Here is a 20,800-nt window from a genome sequence, read left to right as displayed (position 1 = left end):
ACAGGAGGAAAATATGCTGCTGGAAAGAGTTTTTTAAAAGATTTTTTTAACAGAATGCTATGTTTATGTATGCTTACAGATGTAAATGTTTAATTTGATAAAAACTGTATCCTTGTGTGTTTTGTTGTGTTGTATACTTTTTGATGGGCATCAAAATAATCAAACTTAAAAAAATTATAATTATGTGCTATTAAATAGCAAATATGTTATGTTTTACCATTTAAAATGATATTTAGTTTTACAGAGGAATTACTGAAATAAAAATGAATATATATACTATATATACTATAGATGCTGGGCATCAAAATTATCAAACAAAAAACATTATTGATGAACATTATAATGCTACGGAAAAATAATAATAAAAAATCATATAGAGCGTTGTTTTTATTAGATTTTTTATTAATAACTATGTTTTGGTCTATTAAAATCATAAATGCTTAAATAATACAAATGCAAGTAATAATAATAATAAAAAGTTTATTATTAATGATTTTTTGAAATATCCAAACAGATATTCAGTATATTTAGTTTTGTCTTTTAAAATATAAATATATTCTTAGAGAACAAAAAAAAAAAATTAAACGGAGATTACAGAAAAGCTTAATTTGCATATTTATTGGCCGTTTATTGCTCTCGCTGGCAGCCTTGTCTCTGACGTCATCTGCAGGTTCCGGGCCGCAGAGCAGCGCTTCTGATGTTGGGTTATTATTATTTGGTTTAATCGGTAAATCTCAGTCAATCCGATCATTTCCTGCATTAGACGAACGTTACTCGTGCTTCTCGTTTGATTAACGGAACGGTGAGGCGATCATCGACATCATTACTGGAGTATATAGAGCTCAGTAATTTAAGAGCACGTATATTCATTAGGTTTTCATCCTCAATCTTTACCGTTTAATATAATATCATACACGAGTCTGAGAACATTCGAGACTTTGTGTAATAATAAATCAGTGTTAAAACATTCAAATCTTGTCTTAATCTGTAAATATGAAGTTCGTTCTTCAGTAGCTATGAAATCTGTTTGATTTTTCCTAAATTCAGTTTTATTTTTTCTGGACTGCTTTTTAATGGTTAAATTAAATCAATAGCCATGTCTAATTAAGTAAAATCATGAAATAATTTCACAACAATTTATTAAAAGTTTAACACAAAATCAGATGTTTAGGGCCCTATAAAATGTTTTTTTTTTTCTCAAATTCTGTGTTTTAGCTTGTGTACTTATTTGAATGCATGAATTAAAATAGCCTTGCCAAATGTTTTTCCCCCTCAGAAATTCTGTGTTGTGTCTTTAAAATGTTCAGGTTATCAAATGAAGGCATAAAACATTAATTTAATTGATCTTTACTGGATAAAAATCAACAAAAAACAGAGAATTGAAGAAGCTGCTGTGTTTATTTGGAGATGTGGGGACTTTGTGTAACAATAAATCAATATTATTAAACCTCATAATCTTAACAGTAAACAATATAGTAGTACATATAAATAGGGAATATTACTGTCTACACTGGTATCAAATGTTGCCACTAAAATCTGTGTAAAGATGCAATAATGCATAAAAATCTATTAAAATAATAATTTTAGTAAAATATACTAAAATAGACTTTCTCACAGGAATGTATATGCCACCTCAGATTTAGGTTCTGTGCCATCTTTGCAGTATAATATTCAGTAATATTATTTCTGTCTTGCTGCAGTTCACCCCTGGAAGTTTCCGTGGTTTGATTAATGAAAGAAAGATTCAGTGCATTTTCACCGCTGCAGGTCTTAGCAACACTGCCCGTGCTGCAACCACAGACCCTTATGTCTTCTTTGTATCAGGAAGCGTCTCAAATAATAATAATAATAATACGTTTTATTTATATAGCGCCTTTCCAGTGCTCAAGGACACTTCACAATGTACATTTAACAAAGAAGAGACAATTCACGTAAGCATAGATGGATAACAATAAGTATAGATACAGTAAAGGAGCATTATATGGACAGGGCAACATACCGATAAAGAGTCAAGCATAACAAAAATACAAATACAAAGCAGAGCAGACTGAAGCGACAAAGCATGAAAAGAACAAGTTAATTAGACAAAGCATGGTATCAGTAATCAAAGGTATAGCATTCAGAAAACAAGTGAGTTTTGAGTAGTGATTTAAATTCAGAGATATTGTTAATACAGCAAAGTGAGCGAGGGAGGGAATTCCAGAGTTTGGGTGCAATAATACTGAATGATCTGCCCCCCATTGAAGAAAGGCGGTGCCGAGGGACAACGAGAAGGCCAGAGTCAGAGGAACGTAGTGAACGAGTCGGGGTGTAGGGGACAAGCAAATTACACAGATAAGGGGGAGCTAAGCCATGCAAGGATTTAAAAGCGAGCAGGAGAATTTTGAATTTAATACGGTAGGCAACTGGGAGCCAGTGGAGATCATACAAAATTGGGGTGATGTGAGCAGAACGTTTGGTATGAGTGAGTATTCTAGCAGCAGAGTTTTGAATGTATTGTAATCTAGAGATGGAGCTGGCAGGTAAACCAATGAAGAGGGCATTACAGTAATCAAGACGTGATGAAACAAATGCATGGATAATCGTTTCAGCATCTATGGTACTGAGGAAAGGACGGAGTTGGGCAATGCGGCGTAAATGAAAGAATGCAGATTTAGTGATGAAGTTAATATGAGACTGAAAGGAGAGTGTGGAGTCAAAGATTACACCTAAATTTTTAACAATACTGGAAGATTTGATGGGAGAGCCTGCAATCTCACAGGTGAAATTGGTAGAAACACTGCTGGTAAGTGTAGGGGTTCCAATAAAAATGATCTCAGTTTTGTTTAAGTTGCAGAAAATTTTAATTAAGCCAATCTTTTATGTCTTTCACACAAGCAGAGATTTTATCAATTTGGGCAGGTAGAGCAGGTGTACAGATAGAGTAAAGTTGAATGTCATCAGCGTAAAAATGATAATTAAGACCATGACGTTGTAAAATCTGACCAAGTGTGTATTATGTAAATTGTGAATAATAATGGGCCAAGAACGGACCCCTGGGGAACACCTCGCTTCAGGGGGACAGCGGGCGATCGAACATCCTTAACGGAAATGTAGAATTGTCTGTCAGAGAGATAGGAAAGAAACCAGGAAAGAGCAGTACCAGAGATACCCAGATCAGAGAGACAAGAAATAAGTAATTCATGGGAAACGGTATCGAAGGCAGAACTGAGGTCGAGTAACAGAAGTATAGACAGAGAACCAGAGTCACCAGAAAGCAGTAGATCATTCACTACCTTTACAAGTGCAGTTTCAGTACTATGGAGTGGGCGAAAACCAGATTGAAAAGGATCAAAGAGATTATTTTCAACTAGAAAAGACTGGAGTTGGGCAGCAGCAGTGCTTTCCAGTAGTTTAGCTATGAAGGGTAAAATAAGGGTTTGAAATAGGACGGTAATTAGATATAATCGAGGGGTCAAGGTTGGGCTTCTTGAGAACAGGGGTAACAACAGCAGTTTTGAGTGGTAGAGGAAATGAAGCAGAGGTAAGTGATGCATTGATAAGGTGAGAGATGGGTGCAGAGATGGCAGAATGGCAAAGTTTCAGGAGAGAAGTAGGGGCAGGATCAAGGTGACAGGATGAAGAGCTGGATTTCAAGATTAGCTTAGAGACAGAGTATGGGGACGTTAAAGAAAAACAAGACAGAGACTGACTAGATAGATTTAATGGATAGCTGAGCTCAGTATCAGTAGGGAAACATTGGTGAACAGCAACTGTCTTTTCAAGCAAATAATCCAGGAATGAACAGCAGAGCTCATTGGAAGCTAGGTCATCCTGAGATGGGGGGTTAGTAAGCTTATTTATTGTACTAAATAATGCTTTCGGCCTGTTACTTGATTTATTAATTGTGGCAGAGACATAACTAGAGCGAGCTAAAATGAGAGCAGATTTATATGATTTGAGATGATCAAGAAAAGCCAAATAATGAACAGTAAGACCGGTTTTTCTGTAAAGACGCTCAAGCCGTCTACCAGTAGCCTTAAGAATACGAAGCTCAGGGTATACCAAGGAGAAGAGTGGGTGGAAGGGACATTTCTGGTCTTAGTAGGAGCATGCTGCTGTAAGATTTCAGAGATTATGGAGTGATAATTAGATAATATCACGGCTGGAGAAGAAATATCAATAACATCAGAGAGGTTTGAAGAAACAATAGAAGTACAGAAAGATGCTGTATCAATAGCTTTCAGATTGCGGTATGAAATAACAGTCTTAGGGCATTTTGTATGCATAGGCAGATTTAAGCTAAAATCAAGAAGTTTGTGGTCAGAGATACCAGTGTCAAAAGAAGAGATGGAAGTGATATCCACCCTTGATGTACAAATCAGATCAAGGATATGACCATGAGTATGGGTTGGAAAATGAACATGCTGAGTCAGATTAAAACATTCAAAAACAGACAGTAATTGGTTAGTGTTAGAGCAAACAGTATCAACATGAATATTGAAGTCACCAAGCAGAAGAATGGGAAATGACACTGAGCATGCAAGGGTTAACAGTTCACTAAGTTCAGAAAAAAAGTTGGACAAGGCTTTAGGAGGACGGTAGAGCAAAATAATTATGAGACATTCAGCCTTCAAAACCATATATTCAAATGAATTGGTATTATGAAAGTCAAGTTGTTTGAGTCGGAGACTGTCCCGATAGATGACAGCAAGACCACCCCCTTTGCCATGCAGTCGAGGTCGGGATAGATACTTATATCCATCAGGTGCGAGTAGATTTAACTGCAGAAAATCAACCGGAACTTGCCAAGTTTCAGTGAGAAGAAAAATGTCAAGCTTATTGTCAATAATAATTTCATTGAGATAAGGGGCTTTGTCCAATAATGATCGACAGTTCAAAAGCGCAAAATGACGATGCAGGGAATTCAGATAAGCAGTACAATGCTGGGCATCTGTGAGAAGAATTAGAGAGCGATGTGTAGTAGAGCCTGCAGGCAATTGTTTGGACACGGATGACAGTCTATGATTAGTCCAATGGTGAGTGGGACACTTTGATCAAGTGACATTATTATTATTATTTATTTATTTATTTTTTGCAAAAGTAAATCTTACTCCTCCCTTTACTCCTTTTCCAGATTCTCTGGCTTCTCCAGTCACTAGACTGGCCACAAATGGATCAGTGGACTTAAGCAACCCTAACAGCACAGATGTTTCAGTAATAACACCCAGTACAGATGCCACTACTACAGCCCCAAACACCACTGCATCTACTGCCACAGCAGCATTAAACTCCACTGCATCCCTGAACACCACTGCATCTACTGCGTCTGGAGTACCTACAGCTAATAATGATACAACAAATGTAAGTGGGGACAGACTGGCAAGACAGTTTTTGTTCATGTTTACGATTGTGTTGCTTTTTGTGGTGAAGGTGAAGTAAAGTGTTAACAGCTATTATATCATGTTGGATGTCAAATTGCTGTAGTATTTCTTTTTGAAGCTTGAATTTACTTGAGATTTTATGCATATATTACACATTCTCAACAGATTTATATGAATTTCAGCATCGCATCTCAAGGCTAATATGAACATAACTTTGCAGGTCACCAAAGACAACTGCAAGAAGAACAGGGCATGTTTCTCCACTCCAGCCAACTGTGATCCATCCAGCTCAAGTAGCTGCATTTTCGCCTCCACAAGAGGGGTGAACGGAAACTCAGACGATCTCACTTTTGAGCTCAGCGGGGATGCAAATGGTTACATCGCAGTTGGCCTGTCTCGAGATAAGAAAGAGGTCTGAAAAAGATCAAATTTATTTCTAATATATGTCAGCGTGTAACTTCCCTTTAAGAATGTGATTTGAAATCTCAGATTTGGGTTCTCAGACTTATTTAACTTTCTTTCTCATAGGGTGATGATGACACTGTCTATTCTTGTGTCAACGACAATGGTAAAGCGAAGTTCATCCGTGCCACACTGAATAATGCCATTCTGACTCCGGATAAGACTGTAAGACTCTTTTTTACAGAGCAGTGTGTTCATCGCCGAGCTTTGCACAAAATATTATTGACTATAAAGTATGTGGTGATGAACAACAACAGGGATGGCTTTAAAGAACAAAGCATTCTGAGACAACTATATAGTAGAACATTAACAATACAAATGTTTGTTTAACAGCAGTAAGCAATAAAAGTGAAACCCTGTGTAGAGATGGAGGGTTTATGGAATGCTTTGACATGAAGGGAAACTTCCCTCACTGTGACCTCTAATTTGTAGCAATACATTTGTACTTGTTTTGTTTTGCAGTTTAACTCTGGATCGTTCAGTGGCTCTGTGAGCAGCACAAAGATTCAGTGCATTTTTGTAGCTACAGGTCTCAACAGCAGCACCACCCGTGCAGCAAACACAAATACTTTCCTCTATTTCTTCACTGGCAACTATACAAACGGTAAGAGTGACACTACGAACAAAGTACTGAAGGCGATTTAAAGTGGTAGAAAAATTCAAATGTTTTCTTTATTTCCATTTCCAAAGGCACTCTGGGGTCGCCAGTCACACGAATGTCTACAAATGCATCGGTTGATCTAACCAGCACTAACAGCTCGGATGTTGCCATAGTAACACCAACTACAAACACAGACTCTAATACTACCCCTGTTACCGTTTCTACTATCACTACTATTGCAACGACGACTACTACGGCAAAACCTCCTCCTGCAGCAGGGAGCAATGCACTGCATCACACATCTCAGGGTAAGAACTCAATAGGCCAGGCAGAATCTGCATTTTGAGAGAAAATCTCTAGTGTGTTAAAAAGAATGACACAAAACTCCACTCTTTAGTTGCTAAATGTTCTTATTTCAAATGAGTTGGTGCATGCTACGCATTTGCCAAACAGACAGAACAGCATTTACAAGAATTTCTAGCGAATAGAAGTAGTATAATTTTTGTGATGTGCTTTTGAATAGTCAGTTACCTGAGATTAGGAAAAGATTAGGATAAAACCTATAAAGTTCTTTAATAAATGAATTAATTGTTCCTTTTCCGTGTCTTTTCAGCTGCTCTGGTAATTCTCTCAGGGATCCTCGCAGTCCTCCTGTTGTAAGGATGCTGCCAACACATCATTTACTTTCTGAAATTGGTCGATGAGCACTGAACGCTTGATGAACCCAACACTAAATTATATGTAATTCAGCATATTTATAACTGTGCAATATTGTGACTCTGGAAACAATGACGAAAGGAGCTGACAATATTGGGAAGAGGGCAATACATCATTTATGTCTGAGAGAGAATGTGTTTGAGTGTGTTTTCGTGAGCATTAGTGTTTTTTTATTCTTCTGATGTACTGCTATGTAAAATCAGGCTCATGCACAGAGAGGGCTGATAAAAAAAATAGTGTAATTGGTCTATTAACTTAATTGTGCAAGTGTGATGCCACCACGTGGCTGAACTGATCAGAGATAATTATTTTTAAATGTCTTAATTTATTTTGAAACTGTTGCCTCAAACCTGTAGTTGCCTGTAAGTTTTAAAATCACATGTATATTTTTATTTGAAGAAAAATGTGTATAATAAAATGTTCATGTAAACAATAAAACTGCTAGATCTCTCTCTCTCTCTCTCTCTCTCTCTCGCTCTCTCTCTCTCTCTCTCTCTCTCGCTCTCTCTCTGTGTGTGTGTGTGTGTGTGTGTGTGTGTGTTTTCACCAGCGCATGGATTAAGGGTTTACAGCACAGAAAAGAACATAGCTAAATGCAAACAGTATGCAAAGTCAGGAGAGTGCAATGGTGATCTTTGTTGATATCAAAGGCTGCAAATTCAATCAACCTAGAGTGTGTTTTCCAAAAGCATCTATGATCACAAGATTACCAATGGAGTTCAATGGAACTTGCAACCATAGCCAGCTAATGATGCTTTTGGGAAACACACCCATGTATGGTATTTTGCAGGACATTTATGACACTCGGTAGAAGTCAAATTACACAGACGCAACATGGACAGGTTGTGAGACATTCCCTCATGCTCAAAAATCATTAACAAAACCTCAGACATGTTTATTTTACTTTAGTACTGAGTTGGGTCACCAAATTGTAGATTGAGAAAAGTTGCTTTACAGAAGTATTTCAAATCACTTTGAAGTTGATGCAGTAAATTAACCATGGTTAAAAAAAATAAAATAAAAAGCATAATTTTTGCATTAATTTTTGTATTTGCATAAATGATGCAGAAGAAACAAATATTAATAAAAAAAGAAATGGTGTAGAAACAATTTTAAATTTTCTAATTTCAGAAACTATAAGAACGTGTAAATAATCTTTTTTTTTTTTTTTTTACTATATATATATATATATATATAATAAAATAAAATAGAATAAAAGATTGGAATAAAAAGAAAACTACTATTACAGACATTCGTCTATTATATATATATATATATATATATATATATATATAATAGACGAATGTCCGTATTCATAACTATATATATATATATATATATATATAATAGACGAATGTCTGTAATAGTATTTTCCTTTTATTCCAATAATCTTTTTTTCTTTTTTTTACTATATATATATATATATATATATATAATAAAATAGAATAAAAGATTGGAATAAAAAGAAAAATACTATTACAGACATTCGTCTATTATATATATATATATATATATATATAGTTATGAGTACGGCTTAAATATTCAATTTTAAATAACCTATATTATTCTTCTTTTGATTTTACTTTGGTCATTGGAACATGAATAGTATTAAAATACACTAAATTAAGTAATGTAAAGAAAAAAAAAAACAAGTTTTATTTGTTTTATGTATTTAGTCATTTAGCAGACGCTTTTATCCAAAGCGACTTACAAATGAGGACATAAGAAGCAATCAAAATCAACAAAAGAGCGACAACGTGCAAGTGCTATTACAAGTCTCAGTTAGCCTAACGCAGCATAGATAAATATTATTATTGTTAATTTTTATTTATTTATTTATTTATTTTTATTTTTTATTTTTTTAATAAAAAGACAGATACAATAAAATTAGAATAGAGAGTGCTAGAGTTAGAGGGTCAAGTAAAGATGGAACAGATGAGTTTTTAGCCGTTTCTTGAAGATGGGTAAGGATTCGGCTACACGGATTGAATTGGGCAGGTCATTCCACCAGATGGGAACAGTTAATGAAAAAGTCTGTGAAAGTATAGGCTATTGTGAAGAGAATCATTTTTAACTTCGATTTAAAAATACATAATGTTGATGCAGTTCTAATATGGATTGGTGAAATGTTTCAAAGCTTAGGTGCGGGTATGGCAAAATGTTGACTTTGGAACAGTTAACCCTTCTGCATCAATAAAAAAAAGTTACACTTAGGTCCATAGTGGACAAAAATGTCCATGTCAAAACGGTCAAAACGGTAAAAATGGTCATAAAAATTGGAAGCTTGGGAGCTGAGACCTAAGTGTGGTCTCATTGTAAAGAAGACCCATGGCAGATTATTGTTGAAGTAAAAAAATATATAAAATGAAACCAAAAAAAAGTTATAGAAGTTTAAGTTTATGAAAATGATTTATGAACAATATTTTATATTTTATTTTATGAATATTTTATATATTAAACATGTTGAACTCTAAACCTACTAGAAAATCAAAGCCATAAATCTAAACAAGTTGTGTTCCAAATTTGAGGTTGATATCTCAAAAAATGAGCTTTCAGTAAAATTTAGTTTGGGCGCAGTACCAAATTTTCCCCATTAGATGCCAGAAAAACTCTGCTGGTGCACGCAGTGCTTGGATTTGTGATTTGCAGTAGAGTTTCTCACTCTCAATTTTTACAAGAACACACACTCAATTTTTTTTATGACACATACAAACCACACTCTGACATCTATACCAACACACCTACACAATTATAGCTGCATTATTTATCCAATTGGCTCTATAATACACAGCAGCAGAAAACAGGAATAAAGCAAGTATTTGCTTTATAGACCCTTTATAGACCAAACCTGAAAAAATGGCACCATATGGTAAAAAATAGTAAAACATTTCATTTTGAAGCCTTACCAACAGAATGAAAGCCCATTAACAAAAATTGCATAATTTTACAATTAAACAGCACTGCGATTAAAAATAGTAGTTTCAATGGGGACATTTTTGTCCAAAAGGTCCTGAGTGTAACGAATTTGTGTACCTAGTGTAAAATAGATGTATTAAAGGAAATGAGGGTGGAATATTAAAATTCCAATAAAAATGCACACCTGAGCCAAGATGTATGCAGTTAGCATTAACACAGGCAAAATTATAAAAAAAATAAAAACAAAACTACAATGGACAAAAATGTCCATAAGGGTGCACAAGGGTTAATAAACTCTGGTTGACTGACCTAAGAGTTCTCACTGGATGCTGTACACGCAACAAGTCAGAAAGGTAAGAGGGAGTGACAGTGAGGCCATTTAAACATTTAAAAACGAGCAAAAGCACTTTAGATCTAAAGTGGACTGGGAGCCAATGTAAAGACATTAACACGAGTAATATGTTCATATTTGCGAACACCAGTTAAGAGTCTTTAGACCTATTGTAATCTGGATAATGAAGAATTGTTTATTCCTAGATACAGGGAATTACAATAATCAATTTTAGAAGAAATAAAAACATGAACTGCAGTTTCAAAGTGCTTAAAATTAAGGAAAGTCTTAACTTTAGTCAATTGGTAAAAACTTGTTTTGACAACTAAACTTATAGTCTCAAATTTAAGTGCAAATACATTTAAATCCAGGACATCCAGGCTTTAACATCAGAAAGACAGGCACAAAGGGAGTCTAAGCCATTTTTGTGTTTCAGGGACAAATCAGGTTGTGTATCATCTGCATAGCAATGATAGTACAAGCCACGCTTTTCAAAAATATAGCCTAAAGGCAGCATATATAGAGACAACAATAAAGGGCCAAAACAGAGCCTTGGTGGACCCCACAAGTCAAGGGGAACACCCCCAAATGGAATCCTCCTATATTATTTATTCTATTGATTATTTATTGATTAACATAATTTACATAGGCAAAAGAACGGTACACCTAGTCAAAAGAACTGCAAGTAAACAAGTTCCTTGGGGACAAGAGAAATACTAAGCAGATGTTTGTAGAAAATAGCAAGTAAGGTTTGTGGCAGGTTACTGTAGGTGGAGCTTGAAAATGTAAAATTTAAAACACATAATGACAGCCTGGTTGCGTTCATACCCCAAGGCGCTGGTACAAATGCTCGTGCTCTTCTAAATAAACAATTTGGGAACACTTACATTTAAATGAATGTTCTTGGTTTTTGGAACATGATTTCTAAGCAAACAACTCGAGGACAACTCGCTGTGAATAAGAAAAACAAGTGAGATTCTAAGAAGTGAACAGCAGTAGATGCAGATGCAAATGACAAAGATTTACTGCATTGCTATGAACACCTAATGCTAATATTCAAATTTTAAAGAAAGCCTTGTGTCATCTAGAAACAGATCCTCTCATGTCAGACCAGATGCAGGACAGTGTTTGTGTGCTTTCAGGTACTGACAGGAAGCTTTCATGTATAAAACAGCAAAATGTAACTGCCCAGTGATCTTGAGAAATCTGTAAGATGGAAGAGAAAATACAAAATAAAAAAATGGCACAAACACAATACGGAAACAACATGCAGTATGACAGATACAGACCGGGTACAAATACAAGATACAGATACAAAACTGTCATATGAACCACTTCTGTCGCACTGTTATGGTTTGTTTTGTTATTTTCAAGGTTGACCATTTCAATTCTTAATCACTTTGTGTTTCACTGAAAGAAAGGCATACAGGTTAGAACAACATGGAGTAATGACAGAATCTAAGTAGAAATGTGATGCCACTGAATTTGAATAGTAAATTTAAAACAAACCTTTACTTGCTTTAGATAAATGTGTGTCTACCAAAGAGATAAATGTCAAATTTCAACAGCATTAACATGCTGATATCATTAATCACTAAACTGAAGTTGCAGTTTACCATTATGTTCAGTGAAACTGTGATCACATCTTTTATTTAATTTGTATTCATTTATTTTATTTTTACATTTCTGTAAACATTTTCCAGCTCCAGTCAGAGAGACAATTAGGAGGAGAATCAGGATCATGTGACTCTGATGTAAAGTTGAACTGATGTGCTTCTTCCAGCAACAACATTCATTCAAACATCCTCAAACGAAAGCAGAACGAACCACGAAGCACCTGAAATCAACATGAGAGTTTTCTACAAGAGTCTGACGCTTTTGCTGGGTAAGTAAAGCATACAATCTGTCTCTTATCTTACTGAGATACAGTCTGTTTTCAGCTTTATCTTTCAGACAGAGAAACACATAACAGAAGACCTTAAAACATAATTGAATATGTTCAGTTATGAAATATGTTCAATAATGTGTTCTTGGTTAAACAACCTTGAACAACAGACATTAATGCATGATTTTAGAGACTGCACTGAATTGTACTCAAAGTGTAAATCTAAAGAAAATGTAGTTTTATACTTACAAGAAAAATATAAACATTGAGCATCATTCTGTTTCTCATTTCAAGGATTTTTCTCAGTTCAAACGAAGGCAGGAAGAGAAGGTAAGATTTTCTGAATTTAACACTATTACATCTTTTATTAGTGATTTTGTGCTGCTGTAAACCTTTTCAAGGCTCTACAATGTAAACATTTTAAACACATGATGAAAACTCATGAACTTAAACAGCCCAGCAGGACTATCTGACTGTCCAAGTCAACAGAGAAATCACTGAAAGTTTGGCAACTGCGCATCGTGATGAGAAATTAAGGCATAGTGTTAAAAAAATAAATAAATCAAGCAGATTGAATCCTGCAGATGTTGCCTGATAAACATCCAGAAGTGACTATTCAACATCTCAATGACTCAACATTATCCTGTGAATTTATTTTATACATTTTTTTTAAATCTGCGAGAGAGCAGCAAGAAGCAAGAGTCAATGAAACTACAAAAGACAAAAAGAGCACAAAACCAGAGTGAAAGATTGGGAAGATAGACTAACCAACCAACAAATAAATTAATTAATTAATTTTCTGTGTGTGTGTGTGTGTGTGTGATTATGTTCAACAAGGCTGCATTTATGTAATCATAATAATATCATCAGATAATAATATTGTGAAAGGACTTTTTCTATGGTCATATATTGTAGCATTTAATCATTACTCCAGTCTTCAGTGTACATGATCCTTCAGGAATCATTCTAATATGCTAATATGCTGCTCAATAAACATTTCTGATTATTATCAATGTTGATTCTTTGTTTAACAAAAATCTCAAAAGAACAGCATTTATTTCAATAGAAACCTTTTGTTACATTATACATGTCTTCAGTGTAATTTTGAATCAATTTGACACATCTACTGAATAAAATTGTGAATTTATTACAAAAAACAGACAAACTTGTGTTTTTATTATTTTTTTACAATAGTCATTATTTCAAAGCAGAAGCTCATAATTTTGTTTATAATATATTTCATGTAAAGTTACAGTCTGAATTGAAATAAATAACTGTAAATGTAAATGAGTTTTCCCCTTTGAACATTTTCCAGTGAACATAGCAGCATGGGGAACGGCCAATCAATCAACATTGTATTCTGACTGGTATGCCGAGAAAGCTCTGGATGGGTTGAGCTCCACCTGTTCTCATACAAACACACAGAGTGACCCGTGGTGGAAGCTGGACCTGATGAAGACGTACAGCGTGATCAGAGTGACCATCACTAACAGGTTACTCGTCTGCTGTGTAGACAGGATAAACGGGGCAGAGATTCGGATTGGAAACAATCCTTCAGATGTTTTCAGCAACCCAGTGTAAGTCTCTCAGATATATTCTCAGGATCTGGAAGGTTAAAATGTATTTATAATATTACAAACATGTGTAATGCATTTTGTTAGATTACTCAATTTCAGTAACTTAATCTACATACTTTGGAACACTTAAGGTAAGAGCCATATTAACTTTTGATGTCTTGTTTTTGTGTTAACCACCTCTAAATAAAAATTGGTGGCATGAATACATTTAAAACAATTATAAATGCATAAACACACATGGTCAGAATTGCTGGTACCCTTGGTAAATATTATCAAAGAAGGCTGTGGAAGTAAATCTGCATTGTTAATCCTTTTGATATATATATATATATTTATTTATTTATTTTTTAATCACAAAAATCTAACCTTTCATTGGAGAATAAGAATTTAAAATGGGGGAAAATATCATTATGAAATAAATGTTTTTCTCTGATACACATTGGTCACAATTAACGGCACCCTTTTATTCAATACTTTTTGAAACCTTCATTTGCCAGTTTAACAGCTCTAAATGTTCTGCTATAATGCCTGATGAGGTTAGAGAACACCTGACAAGAGATCAGAGACCATTCCTTCATCCAGAATCACTCCAGATCCTTCAGATTCACAGCTTCTTCTCTTCAGTTCACCTCACTCATTTTCTACAGGGTTCAGGTCAGAGGACTGGAATGGCCAGCAGAAGCTTGGTTTTGTGCTCAGTGACCCATTTTTGTGTTGTTTTTGAGGTTTGTGTTTGGATTATTGTCTGGTTGGAAGATCCAAACATGGCCCATTATAAGATTTCTAACAGAGTCACTCACTTATTGATTTTTTATCTGTTGTTATTTGATAGAATCCATGATGCCATGTGTCTAAACAAGATGTCCAGGACCTCCAGCAGAAATATAGGCCCACAACATCAATAATACAGCAGTATATTTCATTGAACACATGGGGTACATTTTATCCCTGTGTTCACCAAACCCATCTTGAGTGTTTGCTGCTAAAAAGCTATTTTTTGTGTTTCTTCTGGTGAAAGCATTTTCTTTTTTTTTCTTTTCCATGAAGCCCTCCCAAACAACATGTGGTGATGTAGGTGCTGTGTGATCATTTTTTTAAGGTTTTCTGACCCCGAGACTCAACTATTTTCTGCAATTCTCCAGCTGTGGTCCTTGGAGAGTCTTTAGCCACTCAAACTCTCCTCCTCATCGTGCATTAGGATGATATAGACACACGTCCTCTTCCAGGCAGATTCATAACATTTTATGTTAATTGAAAATTCAAACATGTTTAATTATTATTATTTGCTTAATTATTGCCCTTATGGAAACAGGAATTTTCCCTGCTCTAGATCTTTTGTTAAAGCCACTTCACTAATTTGTGAAGCTCAATTATCTTTTGCCGTAAATCAGAAATATATTCTTTGTTTTTTCTCATTGTGATGATGATTAAGAGAATTTGGGCTTTGTATTCCCTCCTATTTATATTTCTGTGCAACAGGAAGCCATGGCTGGATAATTTCATGTTCACAACCATGAGGGGTACCAGTAATTGTGTCCAACGTGTGTTTGAGAAGAATAAATAAATAAATTAATAAATTACATTAATAAATAAAATACATAAATAATATTATGTTTCTGTTATATATATATATATATATATATATATACATAACAAAGATGGAAACATAATTCATGTATTTAAAATTTTTATTTCCTCATGTACAAGTCATTAGTGTTTGGTGATGAGTTTTTGGCTCAAGGTCTGCATATAAAGTCATGTTCAGCTGGGATCAGGACTTGTCTTTCTGCAGACCAGTCAAGTTCTTCCACACTGACTCAATCAATCATGTCTTTCTGAACCGTGTCTTATACACAGAGACACTGTCATGTTAGAATAGAAAAGGTCCTGTCCAAACTGTTGCTATAAAATTAGAAGCACACAATTCCCTAGAATATCATTATATGCTTAAACATTAAGATCTGTACTCTTAATGTTTAATGTATTGGTGACCCAATACTTTTGGCAATATAGTGTATATATTTAATAATGATGTTTCCCCCAATTCTTATTCTCCAATGAAAGGTCAGATTTTTGTGATTTCTTAAAATAAAAGATCAAAAGGATTAACAATGCACATTTATTTTCACAGCCTTCTTTGATCATATTTACCAAGAGTACCAACAATTCTGACTACGTGTGTATAATGTGATGACATTAATATTTTAAATATAACATTTAACATGGACATATTAAAATGATGAGGGGGGGTACAATTTTTTTTTAAAAATATGAAATTAGACCGCCAACTGGATTTGTTCAAAAGGACTGATTCATTCAGGAATAAAGCGAGTGATTTTATGAATGTAATTGAATCATTCGCTCAGCTGATTCATTCGAAAAACGGATCCAAACATCACTTTGTTGCATGCAGATGCACAACTCTTCTGCTTTGAATTTATTACAAAGGCAGTGTTTTTTTGCATTTAATGCAAATAGCTATAGATGCTATGTGAGTGTAAGTGTAAATACCAATTAGATAATATTTTCTTAGCGACTTGCTACATTGAGTGCCATAAGGATAGATTCTACGTACACTATGTAAAAATAGCAATATTTTCTTTGCAATAAGTGATAGTAATTAAATGTTATTAAGACTTAATGCAAACAGTGGCAGATATGTGATGGAAAAAGAAGTTGAACAAGTTATCATAGCATTTCTACTCTTTGTTGTTTTTCTTGTATTGTTTATTGTATTTATTTGCTTGGTTCATGTCTTCTCGAGTTTTGGTTATTTTGCTGTTGTAGGTAGCCCATAGAATAAATAATTGTTTCTCCTTATTATAATTGGCCCCACTGGGGCATGCTAGTATAGGCACATGCCTAGAATGCCTATGCATCAATCCAGCTCTCTCTGAAAGCTTTCTCAGGCGAGGAATGGGCCAAGATTGTAGAAGAGAAGTGACTTCTAAGCACGTACAGGCAGCCTTTATTGGGGGTTACAAAGACTAAACTATTCTGCACCAAATTTGACTTCTGGGTTAAATACATTTTTGAACATGAATGTTAAGAGCCAATTAGTATTATTATTATTATTATTTCTATTATTATTATTTCATTATTCATCAACTTCACATTCCCAGAATGACTCATTAGTTGAATTATTTTCACATTTTTCTCTTTTTTTATTATAATATATATATATATAGACAGACAGACAGACACACACACACACACACACACAAAATAAGCTACAAAAGTTTTCACCTCATCAAAATCCTCACTAAATATAACCATATTAACCCATCAGTCAGATGACGATTCAGTTCAGTCTGTCTGATTCAAACTGGTCACTTTCGTCTTTTTAAACATTTTATTTGCATGTCTCATAAGAGCCATTTGTTTCAAACTCAGACTGCACTTAGGCTGCGTTTTTAACTAAAAATAAGCGGATAAGAGTGTTTTGTTAGTTGGTTGTCTTGTATGTTTATTGCAATACAAAGACTTTCTTCTTATTATTTTACAGTACACAGTCTTTTTATTCCATCATACTCAATACAGACTGTGAGTCAAATTCTACTTTCTTTTTCTGTGGCAAAAGAGACACGGGGCAGCAAACACTGGTTTACATACCTTATACCTGATACCTGGTTTACATGCCTGATGATCAGACGGCTCATGTTATTTGCATCATGAAAGCTAAACCATCAGAGCATGAGACAGTTTCATCAATCACAGAATAATTTACCTCCACCTGCAATCAAATAAAACACTAAACATTGTTCCAGAAAATAAATCAATAAATAACCACATTATCTGCATAAAACGTCAAAATTCGACAACACTGTTTCCTTCTGAAGCGTCACACAGGCAAGAAGGATGAAACCAGCAAAACTTTGTCTATGCGCAAGAAAAATGCTTCACTGTCATGACAAATAATGCACATTCGCTTAGCTGCAAAATAATAAATAAAATAATAAAAATAGTGCACAACATCATTTATGTTACATAAGTCGGAGGAAATATCCAATTATAAAAATATACATCATGTTGTAAAAGTAAGAGTTAGTCATGAAATACATTAAGAGATAAGAAAATACAAGTGAAGAGTCATACTAATAATTACAGGAGCGACTCACTCTTTCATCTTTCTCCAGGTGTGCTGTAGTTTCTACTATTCCAGGAGGAGCTACTTACAGCTACTCGTGTTTTGGGATGGAGGGACGTTATGTTACTGTCAATATTCCTGGAACTTCAAAGATTCTTACGCTCTGTGAAGTGGGAGTCTATTGGATTCCAGGTAATTCAGAGTTAATTAACAGAGCGACTTTTGATTTCCCCAGACTTTGTCTTGAATGGCCAAAATAGCTGCTCAGAGGCGTTATAAACACGGCCACCAAGTGAAAATATATTCCTTGAAAGGAACTTTGTCAAGATTTGACCAGTTCAGACAGATCTGATAGAAATGCATTCCTAGATTGACGTAAACCTCCTGAAACACTTTCAAATATAACATATGCTGATTAAAACCATTTCTTGACATTATGACATCTTACAGGTAATTTGGCAACAGGAAGAACCGTCACACAGTCATCAACCTATGGCTACTGGTTTGCTCAAAAGGCCATTGATTTCAATCCAGGTTTCACAAATGCATGGTCAGAGTGTTCCTCAACCACTGTTCAGACTAACCCATGGTGGAGGGTGGATCTGAGCGATGTGTACAGAGTTAATAGAGTCGTCATCACAAACAGACTGGACTGCTGTCCAGAGCGAATAGACAGAGCAGAGATTCACATCGGAAACTCTCTGGAGAACAACGGCAACAACAATCCCATGTGAGATCCTCTTTCTGTGGCTTAATATCCATAAAAATCCCTGAAAACACGGGAAGAAAGACTAGAAATCTAAATGAGGTTTCTCTGTCTCTCTTTAGATGTGCTGTGATTTCTAGCATTCCAGCTAGTGTTTCCTCCACCTACACATGTAACGATATGGAGGGTCGATACGTGAATCTGTTCATTCCTGGATATTCAAGGATTCTTACTCTGTGTGAGGTGGAGGTCTATGGAGAAGGTGAGATCAAACAAATAGATTTAGTGTTTTGGGAAACTATTAACAGCTTCATAATAGTTGAAACTTGGCTATTTGCGGTTTTTCAAAATGTGAAACTTGTTGCATGCTCTCAGCTTTCAATAATTTACTATATCAAATGCATTTGTGATGGACACTAAATCTAGGTGGGTTTTTTAAACTTGGCATAGTTTTGTTCATGATTTTTGAGGATCACTACACAACCTCTCACTGCATTTGTTTAATCTTAAAGGGGACCGATTATGCAAAAATCATGTTTAAAAGGTGAGTGAAAACCACCAGCCTATAATGGTAAAAATCCACCAACCCATTTTATTATAATCTAAAAAATTATAAACAGTCTCTCAGAACGAGCTGTTTCAGATTATCCCTCTGTTCACGTCACCGAGGGGAAAAAATCGATCAAGAGTCGATCGCTTGAGTTTGTTGAGCTCCTAATCACGAGTGGGCCTTATAAAGTTTGTGATAGCATGCCATGCACCATGAGACCAGCTATGTTGTTATTTTTATCCCGCCGTGCTCCCATCTGTGTAATTCATGAACGCACATTTATTATGCACAGTACAATCAGATGACTGACTTTGAATCCGAGTACGTTTTCTGTAAAGATAACAGGCTTGTACTAATCGTGAAATGTTTATTTGTAAAGGCTAGCACTGGGAGCTTGAGCTCTTGAAGCTCCGCCCTCTTCTCCGGGAGCACCAACTCATTTGCATTTAAAGCAACATACTCAATATCAGAGCGTTTGGGCTCATACCCTAAAAGTGGCAATTTGAACAAGCTATAAAAAATATCTGCTGAGTATTTTGAGCTAAAACTTCCCATACACACTCAGGGCTTATCAGATACTTATTTCACATCTTGTAAAAAGGAACATAATAGGTCCCCTTTAATCTTAAGTGACAGATGCATTTGCACCAAATTGCTGTAGATACTGTGGTCACAATGCATTTTACGTTTTATTATTTGCATTCATGTGCTCTTTTACAAAAGAGGACCCTTGTGAAGATGAAACTGAGGTCCAGTTCGAGTCTGTCTGAACCTCCAGCTCCTGTCACAGGTGAGAGAGGGAAACACACAGAAATCTGAAATCACATTGATAGCAGTTTTAAAAGATCTGATCATTTCAGCTTCAGTCTGCTTTGGTAGAACAAGGTTTTTCTGACGTGACGCTGCAGTGATCTCAACTGCCCCAACAAGGAAGTGAAGTGATGCGGAAGGAAGCTGTGCCAAGTCAACGTGTTCCTACAAACACTGGAAAACAGAGAAGGAATGTTGATTTTGATTTAAAATTATTTACATAAATATGCATATATTACAAATAAAACCTATGTTTTATGACATTTTTGGGTAGCACTTTATTTTACAGTATGTTCACTACCCTGGTAAATACATGGTAAATATGTTGTACCTACAGGCAAATGAGCGGTAACACAAGGTACTTACCTGAAGTGTATGTACATGGTAACAAATAAGAAACACCGCTATACTTAACAGTCGTACATGCATGGTAATTAGTTTGTACCTACAGACAAGTGTGGGTAAGAACCGTCACTTACATGTAGTGCCCAGATACTTTTCTTTAATAATAATAGTAATAATAATTTTATTGATATAGGGCCTTTCAAAAAACCCAAAGACGCTTTACATAACATTAATAGATAACATGAACACAAATACAAATCACATGATCAAACAAATAAAGCAGACAGAGATTATCTAATGTACCAGATAAGTAATGAAAGAAAGCGTGGAACTGTGGCAGACAATAAATTAACAAAACCTGTTGTAAATAAATGTGTTTTGAGATTAGTTTTAAAGGTCGGAGGCCATTTATAAAGAGTGCGTACACTCCGATTTGATTTTAAAGTGTGT

At 35.0% G+C, this 20,800-nt stretch overlaps 1 protein-coding gene across 1 annotated transcript; it reads left to right on the top strand.

The window, feature by feature from the left end:
- Positions 1 to 12,186: 12,186 nt before the first annotated feature.
- Positions 12,187 to 20,267, top strand: LOC306884413 (uncharacterized protein). The gene is made up of 8 exons (XM_079440242.1): positions 12,187 to 12,275; positions 12,570 to 12,605; positions 13,591 to 13,852; positions 17,989 to 18,131; positions 18,390 to 18,669; positions 18,768 to 18,907; positions 19,919 to 19,985; positions 20,062 to 20,267. The coding sequence occupies exons 1-7, from the start codon at positions 12,239 to 12,241 to the stop codon at positions 19,963 to 19,965; spliced, it is 945 nt and encodes a 314-aa protein (XP_079296368.1). The 5' UTR covers positions 12,187 to 12,238; the 3' UTR covers positions 19,966 to 19,985; positions 20,062 to 20,267.
- The last annotated feature ends 533 nt before the right edge of the window (positions 20,268 to 20,800 follow it).

Source organism: Barbus barbus, assembly GCF_936440315.1.
Source record: "Barbus barbus genome assembly, chromosome: 2".
NCBI lineage: Eukaryota > Metazoa > Chordata > Actinopteri > Cypriniformes > Cyprinidae > Barbus > Barbus barbus.
Note: the sequence above shows the minus strand (reverse complement) of the source record. Positions and strands in the feature narration are given on the sequence as shown.